This window comes from Calypte anna, chromosome 3, assembly GCF_003957555.1.
Source record: "Calypte anna isolate BGI_N300 chromosome 3, bCalAnn1_v1.p, whole genome shotgun sequence".
In the NCBI taxonomy this organism is placed as follows: Eukaryota; Metazoa; Chordata; class Aves; order Apodiformes; family Trochilidae; genus Calypte; species Calypte anna.
The window spans coordinates 17,393,573-17,411,683 of record NC_044246.1 but is presented as its reverse complement, the minus strand read 5'-3'; the positions used below and the strand labels follow the sequence as shown (position 1 = coordinate 17,411,683).

General features: G+C 40.5%; 1 protein-coding gene across 2 annotated transcripts in view; it reads left to right on the top strand.

Moving 5' to 3' along the window:
* Positions 1 to 18,111, top strand: part of TTC7A (tetratricopeptide repeat domain 7A) — a 170,372-nt gene that overhangs the window by 35,325 nt on the left and 116,936 nt on the right. For both annotated transcript variants that reach the window (XM_030446792.1, XM_030446793.1), the window contains 2 exons: positions 7,851 to 7,988; positions 8,401 to 8,484. In XM_030446792.1, the coding sequence (XP_030302652.1) occupies positions 7,851 to 7,988; positions 8,401 to 8,484 (222 nt within the window). The remainder of the gene's footprint in view (positions 1 to 7,850; positions 7,989 to 8,400; positions 8,485 to 18,111) is intronic.

Sequence of the window (18,111 nt, the reverse complement as noted above, 5' to 3'; positions counted from 1 at the left end):
CCTGTCATTTTACTGTTACGGGACTCAGAAGGGGAAATTTTATTTACTTATGACATGAGACATCTTTTCCATGACAGCTGTTGCAGGCTAATGAGTTTTCTCACGTACAGGTTTGTTGTTTGAAGTATTTTGCTCTGTTTTTTAAAACTTGCTGAAGCTCATGGAAAATGAGTTAACAAGAAGCAGATTTCCACTTGAGGTCTCGCTAATGATATAATTTTACCAACTGAATAAAACATATTTTCCTGGAGAGAGTGTCAGTGGAAAATGATAATAATATGTTTCTGTAGTCCAGTAAGTAACATAGTTGGTGTTCCTGGATTTTGGATGGATTAGGAGTGCTTTCAGTATTTACCCCTTAAAATGAAACAGAAGTATACAATTAGTTTGGCTTGCTGGGAGATTTCCAGCTTCTCTGACTCTTGCATTGATCACCAGCAAGGTTCTTTTCCTGTCTGATTTTTAAGGAGACAAAAGAGCAAAACAGAGATGTACTGGGGAGAAGCATAAATCACCAGAAAATCTCAAAGTAAATAAGTGATTAATTAAATGAAAAAGAGACATGGTAGCTTTTTCAATAAATATACATCTGGAACACCTTTTCTTTTCCTTCCCTGAGCCCTACATGAAAGTAGATCAGTGCCAGGTAGTTTGCTGCTGAAATTCACTGTTTTTCTGTTTGTTTTGCCTTCGTAAAGTGAAGCTAACACCTACTTTACCAGAACCCACACATCTTCCCAGATGTTATGGGGGTTAGAAGAATTGTTCCTGTAAGGGAGAAAGGATGAAAAAAAATCACCTTTAAGGTGTTTTGAACCAGACCCTACATTCAAGCAAACCTCTGGTTCTTGGTGGTGCTGGGTTCTGGCTTGTGATGCTGCCCCAGTTTTTCTTCTTAGCCCTTTACCTTGCATTGGAAGGGTGCCACTTTGCATGTTCTGGTGGGACGAAATGAAGAGTTTCTTCTAAAGGGGAACCTGAAGGTTCCTGTAGTATTTTGCTCACTCTGCCTCTGTGCCTAAGTATGTGGAAGTTTTTCAAATGACCAAATAACATGGTAGACTCTTTCATAGCTTTGAAGATGCTTCTGTGCATATACTAACACAGTGAAAGCTTGGGACCTTTTTCCTCTTGGCAGTCTCTTAAGCTGCCTCCTGTATTCTTTCTGTCCTTTGGAAAATGGGAACCTATTTTCATAAGCTAAGGCATCTCAGTAAACAATGAAAAGCATCCCGGTTGTTGAGTTTGGCAAGTGCTCCTCCTCTGTGCCAGCTGTTACTTAGTCACAGTCTTGGCTGTAGAGTTCTCATGAAGGAATCTTGTGAAACAAATCAGGCAGCCTAAAGATTACCACAGTCAGAGCTGTCTTTAGGGGGTTTGTGGCCTCCTGGATAAATTCTAATTCCTTAGGCACTGCCTGAGTTATGATATGGATGTGCTGTACTTGTGAGAGGAGGAAAATGCTCTCCTTCAGACCAAGGAGACAGCCAGCTGGTGACAGCCTTTGTAAGCTCAGTCTGTAGTATAATGATGTGTTCCTATCACATGTTGGAAAAAATGGACTGGCCTATTTTTAAACCACTAGTCCTCTTTCTAATTGCATTTAACCCATCAAAACCAGTGGTGCTGTGTTTGTGGGGAGAACCAAGGGCACACTGTGACTTGCTGCAGTGTGGTTTTTCTATGTCAGGCAATCATTTGGAATGACACAGGTTCTGCCATCAGGGACTCTGGTGCTTTGTGCTGCAGGGTGTAGGCAAGGGAGGTTTGGCAGGACTTGCCCTTAGCTGCAGTTTTGTTTGCTTTAATAACTATTCTCAGGAGTATTCTGAGTTGACCGCTGTGCCCCTTAAAGACAGCCAGAAATGGAACACTTTCTATTACTTCTCATGTTTACTTTTGAGGTTAAAAAAAAAGGTAGGAAAGAAAAATAAAAATTCTTTGTCCTTAGAAACTTTGCCTTCCTGAATCTGAGATCTAGTGTACAGTCGAAAATCCTTTCATTCAGCCCTTGGCAAGGCTGGATTCTACAACTGGGGATTCTGGTTGGTGCTGGCACCCAAACATACCAGGTAACATGGACTATTTTTTTTTGTCTCTGTGTTTACTCATACTGAAAATGAAGCTCCTTGTATCCAAAACTAATAAATTCTGTGCCTGTGTAACAAAGATTAGAAATGTCATCCTCATCTTATCTCAGATTTGAATCCCTAAAGGCAACTTGACCTTGGAGAGCACAGAACAGATGGGAGGGGAAGTAAGGTACTGGGACTTGTCTTGTTCTTTTTATGGGTGAGAGCAAACTCATGGCTGTGAGCTTGTCTTTAACAGAATAATATTAAACCCTTATATTCTTAAGCACATAAATAATTAAAACCAGTTAACTCTACAATTCCTAGCCTTATAAAATAATGCTGTCCAACAAACACATTGGCAAAGGAGAAGAATCTCTTGTTGCTTTTGTAGAATTTTTTTTTCTTTTCCTTTGGAATGACACCAAGTGGTGATGACACAACAGCTGGATGACCATCATAAGCATTTTCTTGAAGGCTATTGGGCTGTGGCAGCTGAAAGAGACAACTGGAGACAGGACTGCCTGCTCTGTTGGTTCCTGCCAAATCACACCATGCACTTAAAATAGCAAACCTAATTGTCTCTTTAACTGGTCTGCAAAGCAAATGTGTGTGTTTGAAACCTGCAAAGGTGGATTGCAGAATGTCTTTAATGTGAAGTCTGCCACCTCTGTTAATTACTTGAATAAACAGATCTAAGGTGAGACAGGATACACAGCTGCTTCTGCAGTCTTGTTTCTGAACTTGCAGGGGGGTGCAGGTTCTTGATAGGCAGCTTTCTAAATGCAGATTACTGATAGCAAATGTTACCCAAAGCAGTATCCATAAACAAACTTAATGCTTTTCCCTCTCTCTTGTGTAGGATTGTTGGGCTGTTGGGCTATGTGTCTGTCCTGCTTTCAGTGACGTTTCTAGAATTAGTTCTTCTAAAGTACAAGACATTAAAATAGACTTGATGAGAAATGAGGTATATCTACATGGTCATACTGGATTATCATTAACAATGGAATATTTTGCTGAGACATCTGAATTGAGTACCAGTGACTTGTGACCTGCTGCCTACCAGAAACGAGACAAATGCCACATGATTCACAAAGCAGGAAGTTAGCAAGTTGTGGTATCTCTTGAAGATCAATTTTGGAAGTGGCTGGAGTATGGTTTTCCCTCCCTGTTCTACCTGCTTCCCCATTTCACAGCAGCTTTGCAGTCATCTCTGAATTTTTTATTATTTTTTTTTTATATGTTAGTGAGAAGAATCTTCAAGTACTGTGTAGAGATCATGAATAACTTTGGTGAAAAGTCAGTACCCTCTTCCACACTCATAGGTTCTTGCCATTGCACAGAATTCATTCATTTTGTTGGCAGTACAGACAAAACAGCCAGGATGGGGATCCAAAGAATATGAGCTAAATATTTCCCAGCCCTTAGCACTAAAGGCATCAATTGCGTGATTTCAAAGGCTTGTTGTCAATCTTGCACACGTAGCATTTGTTTTTCTTTCTTAATGCTAGTATTGAATCACACCAATTACATTATTACAGTACACTGTGTAAAACACTCTGCTGTTCTGTATAGATGGGTTGCAGTGAATCTGGCAATTATGTCTATTATGAAAAGACACAAGTTGAACGTTAGAATGCACACGAATTAGGGGGCAGGCAGCAGGCACTCATTAAAGATTTTAATTGCTTTCTTTTTCTTTTTTTTGAAAAAAAAAAGCAGGGAGAGCCATATTTCATAGTAGGCAATTAAAGGATACTTCATAGCTAATTGCTGTGAGAAGGGGCTGCTACATGGAATATGCTCCATTGTAAGTCATGTGATTGCTTTATTAGGAAGCACATCTTGGGACTGTGGTAAAATTTAATTTTCTGCAGCGTAAGTGTGTGCATAGTAACTGCTGAAATAATGGCTGTTTGGATTTGCTGTGCCTCTCTTCCATTCTATGTGTAATAAACATGCCATAAATAATATGTAGTTGTCAGGGTCATTAATGTACAGAAAATTCTCCCTGTATAGGTGGCTTGTCTAGTTTGCAGGTAAGTATATTGTATTTGTGGATACAAATCCAGTATTTGTGGATACAAATACAGCACAAGCTGCCTTTAGCTCAGCAGGGTTGTTACTTAAACTGCAGACCCACAGAAAAGCAGATCTCTTCCTTGCTGTCAGAGCCAGCAGTGCTCTGAATGTCCCACGTTTTTGTATTACTGCCCTTTGGAGCCAGACCTAAAAGCCTTGCTGAACCCTGTCTGGTATTGTGCCAGATGTTGGTGTAACCAGAGTTGGCTTTAGGCATGATACAGAGACATCAGCATGACTGGGTCAGCACAGGGCTGCCAGCCTGTGCTGGGGCTTTTTGGGGGTGTGTGGCCTGCAGATAGGCTGTGTCCCATGCTGCAGAAAGGGAGGGCTGAAGGTGCTTGCTGTCCCACGTGCTGCTCTGCCTGGGCTGGCTACAGGATGTGCCTTCTCTCCCAAAATAGGATTGGTGTCATGTCTGAGGCTCCTGTGCATCTAGGGGTTGCTCCATTACCTGAGAGTACCTTGAATAAAGGAGAACTGTCTGCATATTTTTGCTCTATATAATGCCAGTAACTCTAGCTCCCGATGGGGCACCTCTTGTTGGTAGCATTAGTGACCTTCTCCATCCCACACAACAGCCTTGAACAGAGGCTTTCTTCTTTTAATGCTGTGACTCACCATCTCTCTCCATCCTGCTTGTGCGCTGTGAGGCCTGTCTTTTGACAATGGGCACAGCTTAAAGGGAAGAGTCATGCTGGGGGTGTTGGAAATGTATTTGAAGGTATGTTTTACTCATGCTTATAGTGGAGGAGGAGGAAGTAATGCAGTAGGACAAATTGGGAATTTCTGCTTATGTTACTGAGACACCGGAGATCAGTGTTCTACAAATAACGCTTTTTCCTTTTTTGTTCAGGAAAATTACTAGTCTGAAACAACAGAAACCACAGGTATTGAAAAAAATGTTGGTCTAAATAGCTCAGAATTTATATGGTCTCAAGTGCAAAATGAAATCTCTCCCTGTCTTAGTTTCAGTCAGTAATGTTTTCCATGCAGCAGAATTGGGGTGTGTTGTGGTGCAGTAACTTTACAACTGTTTTGCACCTGTACTTAACCAGCAGCTTGTCAGGATTTCTCACTGCCAACCTGAAGTTTACAAAAGTATAAACAAATGCAAAGATAAAAAAATTCTCTATGGTGATCTGGGTTGACAGCACCCTTGCTTCTGTGAGAGGTAGGCAAATTTATTTGAGTGACTTTTAAAAGTGGTTCACATTTTGTTCTCCACTCTTCTGTATGTGACTGCAGTATTAAATGATACATTGAGCCTTGGCATGATGCTTTGTATTACTGCATTAGAGATACTCCATGTTCTTGCTAGTGTTCAGTCAGTTTGTTATGATATTTGCACCTTTTATATATATATATATAAGGAAGCTGCTTGATTAGCAATTGGAAATAGGTTTCATACTAAAAAAATTGACAGAATTGAAGTGATGATGAATTTGCTCAATGACAACTTTTATGCATGCAAATATAGAGAATGATGAATTGCCTGCACCTATGGCTTTGAGATTTAAGAGCCTAAACACAATAAGCAGGTTTATGACCTTCTTGGAAAGAATATTAGTCATGCATATGTTATTTTTAGCTACTGTCTGCTTTTGTTAAAGTACAATATGGTCACTATGACCGCAGTTTTAGAACGTTGCAGCCTTAAAACATGTCTCATGTTCCTGCTTGTTGCAGGATTTGGGCTTGTTCTTCCCTCTAGCACAGTATCTATTGTCAGACATTATTGGGCACTCACCAGTTCTGATTAATTTTCTATCTGTTTTAATGCATCAACTTAAAAATCACAGCTTATTTGGTACTAGATGGATAGCTATAGTCTGATGCTTTTTTGGGTGACTCTAATGGGAGGCTGCTGATGAGATTACAGAGCATGGGAGTGTGATCTTGGTAGCTATTTTCTACAAACAATTGTCATAACAATGCAACCAGTGCAGAAAAAAAAATGTTAATGTTATTGTATGTACGTAGGAAGATTCACTTGGCAATAAGAATCATTCTGTGTATGCTTTGACTTTAACTATCTGAAGCAGCAGTCTCAGAATCATTCTGTATATGCTTTTACCTCCCTTTTTCCTTTGAAAGTATCAGTCTTGAGTTAAATCCAAACAGCATGAACATTTATTTATCATTTTATTCTTGTTCAATTCTTCTAATAAAGGTGGAAAAGCTATGCTTCTGTAGTCAGGTTGTAGGATTTTACCTTTTGTTTCATTCCATCATATGACCTTTGTTCTGAACTGTTTTTTAATCACCAATTACACCTTTAATAGTAAGACAAAAAAGAAATATACATTTGTGGCTACAAGAGTTGGTGTAAGTTTATTTGTGCAAACACTAGACTGAGTCTGATCTGTCAGTTTGCTTTTAACTGCAGTTGCCATTTAGCCCTTGGTTGTGATTGTGTTAGTTGTCAGTAATTTTGTTTGCAGTCTTGGCTTGAGGCTGTGATGAGGAGAGCTTGGAACTGGGGCATTACACAGATAATATCATGATGAACCAGCTGCAGCTTAATCATGGTGAAATACATGTGGGCTTTAAGGGCTGCTTATTCTGGAAATTTTTATTACACTTCCCATATTTAACCTTTTTAGGAAAAAAAAAAGAATCTGCAATTAGAAAGAAATAGATGTAACATTATAGTAATGAGTATTATAAAATAGATTTTGTAATCTTCGTGCTTCAGGGAGGGAACATTTTGTCTTTGCCCCAGGTGAAACTGCTGGCAATCTTTTAATTTTTCTGATCTTTTAGATATGTAGACCTGAACATCTGATGTTGTACCGCTTTTAGCTGAGGAGCCCAGGGCAGTTTATCTGTGCTGTCAGTCAGTGCCAGTGGTCAATGGCATACAGCACTACCTCTCTGAAAGGTCTGGCAGGCTGGGTGAAGTCCTCTGCATTCAGAAAATAGAGGGACTATTCTGTTTATTCTGGGACTGAAATTTCCTTTTTTTTCCTCAGAAATCAGGCTGGGATCTTGATCTGAATCTGTGGTATATGGTATTTTGGGACATCCTTGCAAATGGCTAGACTGATCATTATCTGTCAAGAGTAAGGTTTTGTTTTGGTCTAGGCTGAGCAATGTACTGATAGATTATGCAAAATCAACACTTACAAGGTACTTTTTAAAAAAATACTTGGTTTGTTGCCCACACCTCTAATTGCATTAAATTGATGTCAAGCAAATCTGATTACTAAGGCAACCTGCTCAAATTGAAAAATAAAAAATGAGTAGCAGAAAACCACAAGAAAAACACATTCTGTTGGGAGGAAATCAAATGCACACACAAGGATAAAATGCCAACCATGGAAACATTTATCAAAGTTCCTGGCAATTGAAATAATAAAAAATGTGGTTGAAGGATGGCCTTGAATTTCTAATGATTGAGGAAATTGAATCTGATGGTCTGTTTTACAATGCTCTAATTCTCAGAAACGAATACAGATGAGGTATTTCTAGCAGTTCCTTTCTGTATGGACAGCTGTCTTCCTGAGTTTGCTTCAATTGGATGGAAAAGTAACTCTGTAGAAACACCTTCCTCATGTCTGGATGAGTTTAAAAAACCAAATCTCAAGGTGATTTAAAACGCGATGCCACGGATGATGGTTGGAATTTTCTTTGAAAGAGTCGGTTCTCTCTTGCTCTTTTGGGCTCTGATGTTCCATTTGTGGCTGTGCACAGGCAAACCGGGACGCAGTGATCAGCCGAGCCCCAGACCAGCAGCTTGACCGAGCTGTCAGCCTCCGGGATGCTTCTGAAGTCTACGACCTCCTGAGTATCACGCTGGGCAGAAGAGGGCAGTATGTCATGCTTTCCGAGGTACCTCCACCTGCCTTCTCCTCAAACTTCCATTCGAAGCCTGCTAGCAAAACCTCTCTTGGCACTGACTTGTTGGGGAAGGGGAAAATAAAGCACATGAGCTGGCAGGTAGCTACAGACCTGTGGCTGCACAGGCCAGAAGCACACAGAGAACTCTTTGAGACATTAAAATAATTTGTACGTAGGCATTTGAACACAGTGGTTCTCAGATGAAGTGATGTTATATGCTAGCAAACCTCATTAACTGAAAAGAGCAAAATAATGTCATTTTAAAAATAAATAAATAAATCACTTGTGCCCTGGACACTGCCAGGTTGTCTCTCCTGATGTAATTACTAAGACATGCAGCAGTCTTGACAGAAGTAATAAAAAAAAAAATAATCTGACATTATTCCCAATATTTATTTCTCAGTGCTTGGAGAGAGCCATGAAGTTGGCGTTTGGTGAATTTCATCTCTGGTACCAGTTCGCCCTCTCCATGGTGGCTTGTGGAAAGGTAAGGTTCAAACCAAAGGGCTTAGAAAGGGTGTGTTTTCCTCTGGCAGGATGTACCTAGCTTACTTGTTTTATGTGCATAGTCGTGTTTTGTGGGGGCAGGTGCCATCCAACAGCTACATGGAAGGACAGTGCTCTCCTTTTAGATTTTGATGCACGTTGGGTATATGCATCTGGTATTTAGTATTGTTCTTTCCATGTAATGTTTGCTTCCCATTATCAAGAAGAAAACAGATTTTGTACATAGCTGTGGATTGAAAAGCATTATACAGCTGTCCATTCTCTGCAGGTTCTACATAGATGTGCTCAGCATAAGATACTGATAACTAAAACTGTCATCAGCTCACTGTCTTTGGGCAGTTGACTTAACCTCTCTTTTAGCTGTGTTTTTTCCATCCAATCAAGGAAATGTTAGTGCTTTTTCACAGCTTGCAAGGTTTAATATTTTTTAAGGACTTGATGCAAAAGATATTGTAGAAAAAGAAATTATGTGACAATGTTTGCATGGACATGTGTTTTAGCATAAGTTTTTTAACATTAGTATAATATTTGTCAAAACTGCCAGTTAACCCTGAGGCTGCTGAAGTCTGGATGGAACAGATAGGCACAGGCAGTGGTAGCTTTTTTTTATTAGTGTTAAAAGATCATTTTCTTGCAGGAAAAGTGGATGGTACAAAACTTAGCCTATTAATTTTTAGGGTCCTCACCTACACTTTGAGGAAGTGGGACCAAATTATTGCTGTGTGGTGGCAGACCATTTAATATGGTCCTATATTCTGTGTCCATGGAGAATAGGGGAATCTATGAGGAAATCGGGGGAAACCATCAGCTGGTAGTCATCTGCCAAATGCTGGCTTACTACTGGACTTTTATGGCTATAAGCTGACTTGGAAACAGTACAAATTGGAGAAGAATATGCAGTGGCATGCTTTTGAAGAGATGTCCTCCTGTGTGACAGCAAAGTTTGGAAGATGTCTGAAGGGATTCCTTCAATTCTATGATCATATCTTTGAAGTCTGTCTGTTGCTATGCATTTTACGTAACGAAAATGGGGGACCAACAAGACAGCCCAATAATAAGCATAGAGGATGGGTAAGGATGTAGTATAGACTGTGAAAAGATTGAAAGAACTGAATTTTTGGTATATTACAAGGGAGAGAAAAGTCCAAGAGAGAAACAAGTCTTCAGGAACTCTTAGAATAAGGAGTTAATATTGTCTGTGCTGGATAGGACAAGATGTGATGGCTTCCAGTTGAAGCAATGGAAGTTCTTGTCTCCCATTAAGAGACAAAAAAATTACAGTTGTACACTGGGAAAAGATTGCCTGTAGTGGTTGAGTGGTGCCTGCATCACTGGGGATCTGTGGAACACCACAGGCAAATTTCAATTATCAGTGACCTCACTGGGAAGCACTGGGGGTGTACTTGGTGGGACCTTGCTAACTCTGTTCTGGAACTCCACATTTATCTCTCAAATCCACAAAATCTGTTATAATCAAAACGGGACATCAAAAATTCAACGAAGCACACTAGCTCAGCAGGGAGCTGAGATGTTTAGTGAGAAAGAGGCTCACGGATACCTGTATGAGTTCCATACAAGCAATTCAAAATCTAATTCCAAGTATTAAAATGATGGCTAGAGTCAATCATGTAAAGAGCAAACTGAAGCTACTGGTGGAATACTTAAACAATGAGCTTGGTGCCATGGTGCTAATACCTTGCACTGGCCTATGTCAGGTGGGAGGGTTTACAAGTCAGGTCCAGCTCCCCTTGGCATTCAGCTCGAGTTAGCACGTTGCTGCCCTCTGTGCCTTTGCAAATCCTCTGATACTTGATCTCTTGATGCTTTGGACAACAATGAGTAGATAAGCTGTGGTGGGAAGGCATCATACCTTCCCCTAAAGTTTCTCAGGACTTGTCTTGGGACTTTAGTTGCTTTACAGGTTGTGTAATCTATTTCTCAACATCTGACAATGCTGTAGTTCTTGTCATTTGTCAGAGAGCAAATCTAAATTTTTAAGTGGTGGTGGTTGAGAGAGTGTGTGTATCCAGAGAGACACTGGTTCAATCTTAGGTTAGTATGGAGGAGAGAAATGGGGCCTCACCTTTAACTTCTTGTATGTTTGAATACCTCTGCTGCTTCCCTCAAAATTATTGAATGTTTGGTACTTCAGAGGAAAAGAGATCAACACCAGTATCTGTATCTCTATAGCTGTTCTATCTTTTGAGATTTTCGAGTGTGTCATGTCTTTTTGCCAGTACTTAAATATTTACAATGTAAAATGGCTTGATCTTGCCTATTGATGTAAAAGCTCTAAATGTTCTGAGCCCTGTATGGGGCAAAGGGAATTCCCTTATCCAACAATCCCATCTGTGCAGTGTTTCACTTCTAATCCCAAAGCATTCCCTCAGGATTCCTGTCGTATACTCTGCAATGCATCATCTTGCTAATGGAGATGTGGCGTACATTTTTATACTGCTGCTCAGCTTGATAGCAGGACAGAGTTCATTTAAAAGTAAGTGCTCCAGTGTAGCAGAAAGAACTGAAGAGAAAACCAGGCGGTCTGTCTAGACTGCAGAATGCTGAGAACACTTGAGCTTTATAGGTAAAGATCTGTTTTCATCTGCCTCAGTCACAGCCAATTCCTGATCTTATTTCTTGGTAATGAAATCAAACATTACTTACCCTGCAGTACTGCAAATCACACTCATAAATCCTGGGTACAACAGGAACAGCTCTGTCAACCTATAAACCTTTTTAAAAAGTTTTTTAGAATTTGCAAACTGTCATCTGTTTAAAAGTGCTTTAAAATCTAATCCTGCCCCCTATTTTACAGTGCATTTGATTAGCGTCACTTTTATTTTTTATATTCGTCACCTTTGGGTTAAGTCAATCAAGTTGAAATTCAAACTATTTTCTTCCTCTGCCAGCCAAAAACTTTTCAAATGGTGACTGCCATTTTTCACAAGTGATCAGTCTGAATGTCAAGCCAGCCACCTAGGCTCACTACTGGATAAATGCTTGAGTTTATACATTATTTATAAAGCATGTGTCTTAAGAAAAATAGGCACATCACTTCAGTAAATTCTAACAGAGCAAGCAAGGCCTTAGGGCTTCATAAAACAGTGAATGAAAAAGCTCAGAGAAGCATAAACTTCCTGTCTTCTATCCTCTTAAATGGTGAAAATAATTGAGTGACAACTGTTTCTCTTTGCTGTGCTCCTCAACAACATGCATAGGGAATAAGATGGTGTGGTCTACATCCTCCATTCTTGGGGATGCATGTGCACTGAGCTGTATGTCTTCAGAACAAAAGGAGCATGTTTGTTTAAAGAATTAAAATTTGTGTCCAGTTCTTGACCCCCCCAAGACAGGAGCTCATGAAGCTCTTGGTGTGAGTCCAGAGGAGGTCCACAAAGATGATCTGAGGGCTGGAACACCTCTCCTGCAAGGACAGGCTGAGAAAGTTGGGTTTGTTCACCCTGGAGAAGAGAAGGCTCTGGGGAGATCTTACAGTGGCCTTCCAATATCTGAAGGGGGCCTACAGGAAAGCTGGGGAGGGACTTTTTACAAGGGATGTAGCAATAGAACAAGGGATAGTGGTTTAAAACTGGAAGAGGATAGATTTAGGTTAGACTTTAGGAAGAAATTCTTTACTGTGAGGGTGGTGAGCCATGGGCACAAGTTGCCCAGGGATGCTGTGGCTGCCCCTGCCCTGGCAGCGTTCAAGGCCAGCTTGGATAGGACTTTGGGCAACCTGGTCTAGAGGAAGTTTTCCTTGCCCATGAAAGGGAGCTGGAACTATATGATGTTTAAGGTCCCTTCCAACCATTCTATGATTCTATGAAAATCCAGCATGAAATTCAAAAGACTTTTGTAGGCAATTTTATATAAAATGCTGGGAGAGCCTAGACAATGGCAAAGACATGCCTGCTGAAGAAAGAGTAGTGAGAGATGTCTTGTGTCACCAAGTGCAGTTCTGGATAGGCAAGAGAAACTTCTAAATCAGGCTAATGCATCATCCCTGTTCTCCTGAACGGGTGCTAGAAAATAGGATGAAATCTTTACAGCTGTTTTAAGTTACTTCTGCTGGTAATAACCTTTATAATGTGACAATACAACAGCTAGGGGCTGAGTGGGCATGGCTCCCTGGCTTTGTTGCTATGCATAGACAGGCTGGAATCTGGGTGGCAAGTGGTATGATAGCTGGATGCCATCTGGCAGAGTCCTCAGGCAGTGAGATGAGCCACTGTCCTGCTGCCAGAGTATAACGAGTGCAGTAGGTTGCATCTGCTTATCTCAAGATTTTTAAAAAAGTAGTGACCTGCATTCAGAAGAATGGAGGAAGGAAGGAAGGACCAAACTCTCAAAGTGAAGACTTCAGAGTCTTCACAGTGGTGAAGAGACAGAGAGCTGTTTGGGGCAGACTTGTTTTCTGCTGCTACTTCTCAGCTAAACCGTTTCCACTGGAGGTTGTGGAGACAACCACAGCACCCCCTGTGGATTGAGGTGGCTCTACTGATGTATCTGAAGTTAGAGTTACAGTATCTAGATGATGTATTGCATACACAAGGGATATAAAATAGGATCCTTATGTGCTTCTAAGAATTTCCCTGGCCTCGTACCAGTTGGATCACTTACATGTTCTCTTATTCAGATTTCTCTCCCTTTCCACACCTAACAGCCTTACACAGGACCTGGCCATACTAGAGCTCTCTGGGAGTAGAGACTCAGAAGTGCATCTTGGGGTTGGGTTCTATCTTCAACAGGTAGTGCTTCAGAAAGACTTCTAAATCTGCATCATAATTCTCTTTTTTAACTGTCATACTGCTGAAGGGAAAAATAAACTGATAAAATATGTGCCTTGAACAACATGAGGCAATGTTGATACCTCTCTTCTACCTACCAAACAAGGAGACAAGATTTGTATTTAGTGAAAATGATGTGCCATTTTCTGAAGGGTCATGAGGGAGGGATTCTTCAAGGATAGCTGCTAAATTATGCTATGGACACTGAGTCCACTTATTCTTAAAGTGCCGAGTACCCCGATTTAGCCATTCAGCTCACAGCAGTCTCACTCTGATCTGTCATGTCCAATGGGCATTTATTATTATTAGTGTCTACAGTGTATAAAGCCATTTTCATGCCTATGTTTAATGTTTCTGTCAAAAAACCTCAAAACTCACAACACAACTTGATTATTGAACTAAAACCTTACGGGTCTATGTCTCTTGAGAGAAGGGGTGGGGACTGAATCAGTCTCAGGCCAGTTGAGGAGCCTGGAAGCCTGGAGCTATAGGAAGTCTGGATCCTCTGCTAGGAGAGGATAATCTGCTCTTACCCTCAGTCCTTATACTCATTTTGGGGATTTTATGCAGTAAAGTGTGCATAAAGACCAAGCTCAAGAGCAATTGAATGTGGAGGAGAGCCTCTCTGAGAGTCCAGTGGAGCTGGAAGCAGTTGTCTGTATGCAAGGGCAGGCTCAGCAGGCCTTGTGCTGGTTCTGCTGATGGTGGTCATGTATTCTTGGAGTGCCTGGCATGCACCTGTCCAACCTCTCTTGTCCATTATGGACAGAACACCCCTCAGCCCAGTGCTTGCCTTCAGGACAGCAATTGTATGACTTTAGAAACAACTGCATTGAAACTGATCCTTTGCTCAGCCCCTGCTAGCCACAACTGAGGACATAGTAGGGGAAGACAGGCTGGGAATTTAAGCTCCAAGCATGATACTTAGCAAAACCAGGCAGATAAAGCTGCTTTCAACTACACAAAATGCTCTGTGTTGTTCTTAACCTTTAAGTTTGTTCATCTTTAAGACAAAGAGGAAGAAACATGTTTGCCTGTCAGAATGGTTTTCTTAATAACAGAAAGCTTCAGGAGGTATCTAGTGTTACACAAAGGGAAATAATCACATCCTTCTTGGCATCTGTCATTCAGATGTTTTTCTGGGGGACTCTCAGCTCTTTCCAGAACTGATCTTGCAGTGTCACTGTTGCTCTTCTTGGCTGCCCAGCAGTTGGAGATACTGCAGCCCTGCCCAAGGCTTGTGCTGGCAGCATTTTTAGGGTTTTGAAACCAGTCTTAAACAGACACGAACTCTGCTTTTGAAGCACTTTGCAAATTGCTGATATGTACTGGTCATAGCCAAATAATGACAAGCTAATGTCTGAGCTGCTCATATCTGTGTTGCAACCAAAACCATGCATACTTCCCCTTATTTAAACAGTGTAGCAAAAGCAGATGTCTCGAACAACTTCAAGGAGCTTCAAGTTTGACTCAGCCATGCTTGTGCTGCCAACATACAGCTTTCCAGAAGGTTAGAAAGAAAGTTATAAATATATTTGATACATAATTCTGCAGCAACAGCAGAAGAATTTTATGATTTAGGCTGTTCTTCTGTTGGTTTCCTTGCAAAAGCTTAGGCTGGTTGCTAGGCAACTGGCATTAAAAAAAGTACATCTCTTTTTGCATTGCAGGCAGGAACCTTGGGAGCAACAGAAGCCTTGGATGGCTCCTTAAATAGCATTGCTGGGGAATGAAAGTTAAAATATTGAACATTCATTGGTTAAAGATCCTGTTACAAAGGTCATCTATCTAGGGAATATTTCATAGTTTGGTTTCCTTTGGTGCAAAGGAAGGACTAGAAGGGGGTGTGCCTGTGTGGTGTAGATATGACAAAAAAATGGAAATTTCAGAAGATGCCTGACTATCAAGCAGAATACCTAGGTGGGCAGGTGGGCTTTATAATTGACTTCAGGTTTAACTCTCTTTTCTTGACATGAAGTGTGGAGTGTTTGTCACATTAGCAAGGACAAATTTATGCTTATAGATCTTAGAGCTTAAGAGGTACTTTTAAAAATTATACATTCAAGCTTCTTAATTCCAGTGCTCTAATTTGCTAAACACGGGGTAAAAAAGAAGGAGAAGAATTGGACTCTTTGTTGAGAGAAGTGAATCTTTTAAGGGAATAATATTTGTGCTGGGGGATTTGCAGAAATCTAGAAATTCAGTGGAAAGCTAACACCAAAACAGTTAATTTCAGAGTGTTCAATTCCTGGCTCACCTTACATCATCTTCCTGTGTTGTTTCAAGGTCACTTATAGCTAGATGGCTTTGAATCCCAAGATGCAGGGAATACTATGTCTTGCATAATGATGAAAGATGTGCCCCCTTTGAGACAGAGCAGTTTTAAAAATCAGACAGGATGATGCTAGAAATAAAGCAGTATTAATTGTGGAGATTCATCTCTATTAAACTAGCAGGATAATTAAGAATGAGGCTGTCTACCAAAACCACCACTAGATTGAGGAACATTTTCCCCGCTGGCTGAAAAGTATTACCAAAGAAGCAAATAAGTAGAAAAGTTTTTGTAACCTTTGCAAGAGCAACTGTTTATGTTTTGTTGAGTCTGCCTGGCATGATTTAGTGTCTGGAAATTCTTCTTCCTTTTACTTATATTTGTGGTTTCTTTATCTTCTAAATGTGAAATTAATCTCTGTCCATTTTTTCCTGTGGTATGGTGGGAGACAAGAGGAGAGGGAAGAATGAAAATCGTGTGTGAGCTAGGAAAACCAGGATTTGGACAGCATCTGTGCATTTACCATAACTAATGGCAAGATCTCTTGAGCCTTTCAGAAAAGTAAGAAAGATAATGAACTGTAAATGGTTCTCTGTTCTGCATTGCTCATATGCGAGCATCTTGTAGAGTATTCCTGCATATTTCATCATACAATTAGTAAATGGATAGCTGTCTTTTGCATTTGGGTAGAAGTTTTTCTACATTTTCCTCCCTTATTGGGTTCAAAACCATGGATGATGTAACTATTTTGGGAGAAACATCCTCTCCATCCTTCTCCTTCCCTGTAGCATCCCTGTGATTTCTTGCTGCAGGTTGAGAGCTGTCCCCCTTCCCATGTTGGATGAGATACATAGAGTTATTTCAGAAGTCTGTATTGAAGGCAGCCATTTGTCAGTATTGCTTGCTACCTGTCAGAAACTTCCGTGCCTGATTTTCTTTTTGTAAACTATTATGGAGCTTGTTTGTGATCCCAGCAGAAGAGAAATGTTGTATACAACTATTTAGATGAGGAAAAATTGACAGAGAAAACTGCTTCCTATAGATGCTGGATTTAAATATGAAACAGTAGTCCTTCTCCATCTCCATTGCAAAACCACAGATTTGTTGGTATGTGAAGGATGGATATCCCCAACTCAAGTAATTGAAGTTTTTTAGTCCCTTACACAGGTCACCTTTTCTTTTGGATGGTTGGACATCATTCCCATTAATATAGTGTTTTCACTCCATAACCTGATTTGAGCTTTGTGTTTGTTGGACATAGCAAAGGGAGGATGGTCATGAATATCCTTAAACCTGAAGAGGATCCCAAGGCTGAGAACTCCTACGTTAGACCTCACATAAACAAAGTTAAATCCCCTGTGAGGCATTTGTTGGCAGGCTTGCCACTTCTTTAAACCATGTCTGTTTAACAGGTTTGTTTGACTTAAAAGCCTTTTTCCCAGAGAGAGGCCAAATGAGACCCAGAGGCAAATCCCTGGTTTTCTTGAAATCCTTGAGATCTGGTTCCAGTACAGTCGTTATAATCCAGCAATTAGCAAGCTAAACAGAAATAACTTAAACCCTGGCTTCAGTTTTTATGTGAATCTGAAGCTCAGAATTATGAGTAGGAAGCATGCACTCATTTGGAGTTCAAGCTCTTCTCTTCTCAAAACACACCCACCAATAAATCTAATTATTATTGCACTGCAGTGACTCTCACAAACAATGCGCTTGGCTGCCTGGTCCACCCATGCTAAGTGAAAGAATATGTGCATTTTAATTATCAGATTATTTCAAGATTACACAAACACTGTTTCATATTAAATATTTTTACAAACCAATGGCATTTGTATTCAATACTGAATGGATGATATGTGTTCCCTGTATGTCTGTAATTAATATTTTTATAATGCCTGTTGTTTCATGTCACACCAGTCTCCCCTAAGTAAGGTCAGTGTGGGAGTGGGATATTCTTTCTTACCATCATTCCTCAGTAACATTTTTATTATCTATATATAATTTCTGCTGAGTAAAGTTTTTAAGGTGAAATTACATAGATGTCTTGAATTTTTAAAATGCAGCTGGGGACACTCTGTTTCTAAAACCTCTTCTGCTCCATATGTTTGTAAATTTTATAAATTTTTTTAAAGTGACATAACTTCATGAATGTTTTAGAAGCAGTGTAGAAACTCTCAGCTCCTGAGTGCATGTGATAAAGTGGCTCCACACGTGAGGTGTTTGAGCATAGACACAGGGTGGGATTTTCTGCTTTGGTATTCAGTAGTCTTTGTTTTGCAATTACTTTCTGAACAGATTCAGGACAGACATGAACAGAGCTCTGCAGTCTGAGGCCAGCCAAGGCTTCAGGGTTGGCTTCTGTCCCAAGGGACAGCCTCCATGGACATGCTGCAGGCAGGGAGGGAGCAGCATTCATGAGGAGCTGGCAAGGAGCCAGATTGTATCACTTCTGGTGTATATAGACCTTGGGAGGTCCTACAGTTGTAGCTCAAATTAGGACAGGTCTCTCACTGCTCTGGTTTGTGCTGGTGCTGGCGTTGCTGGCCCACGG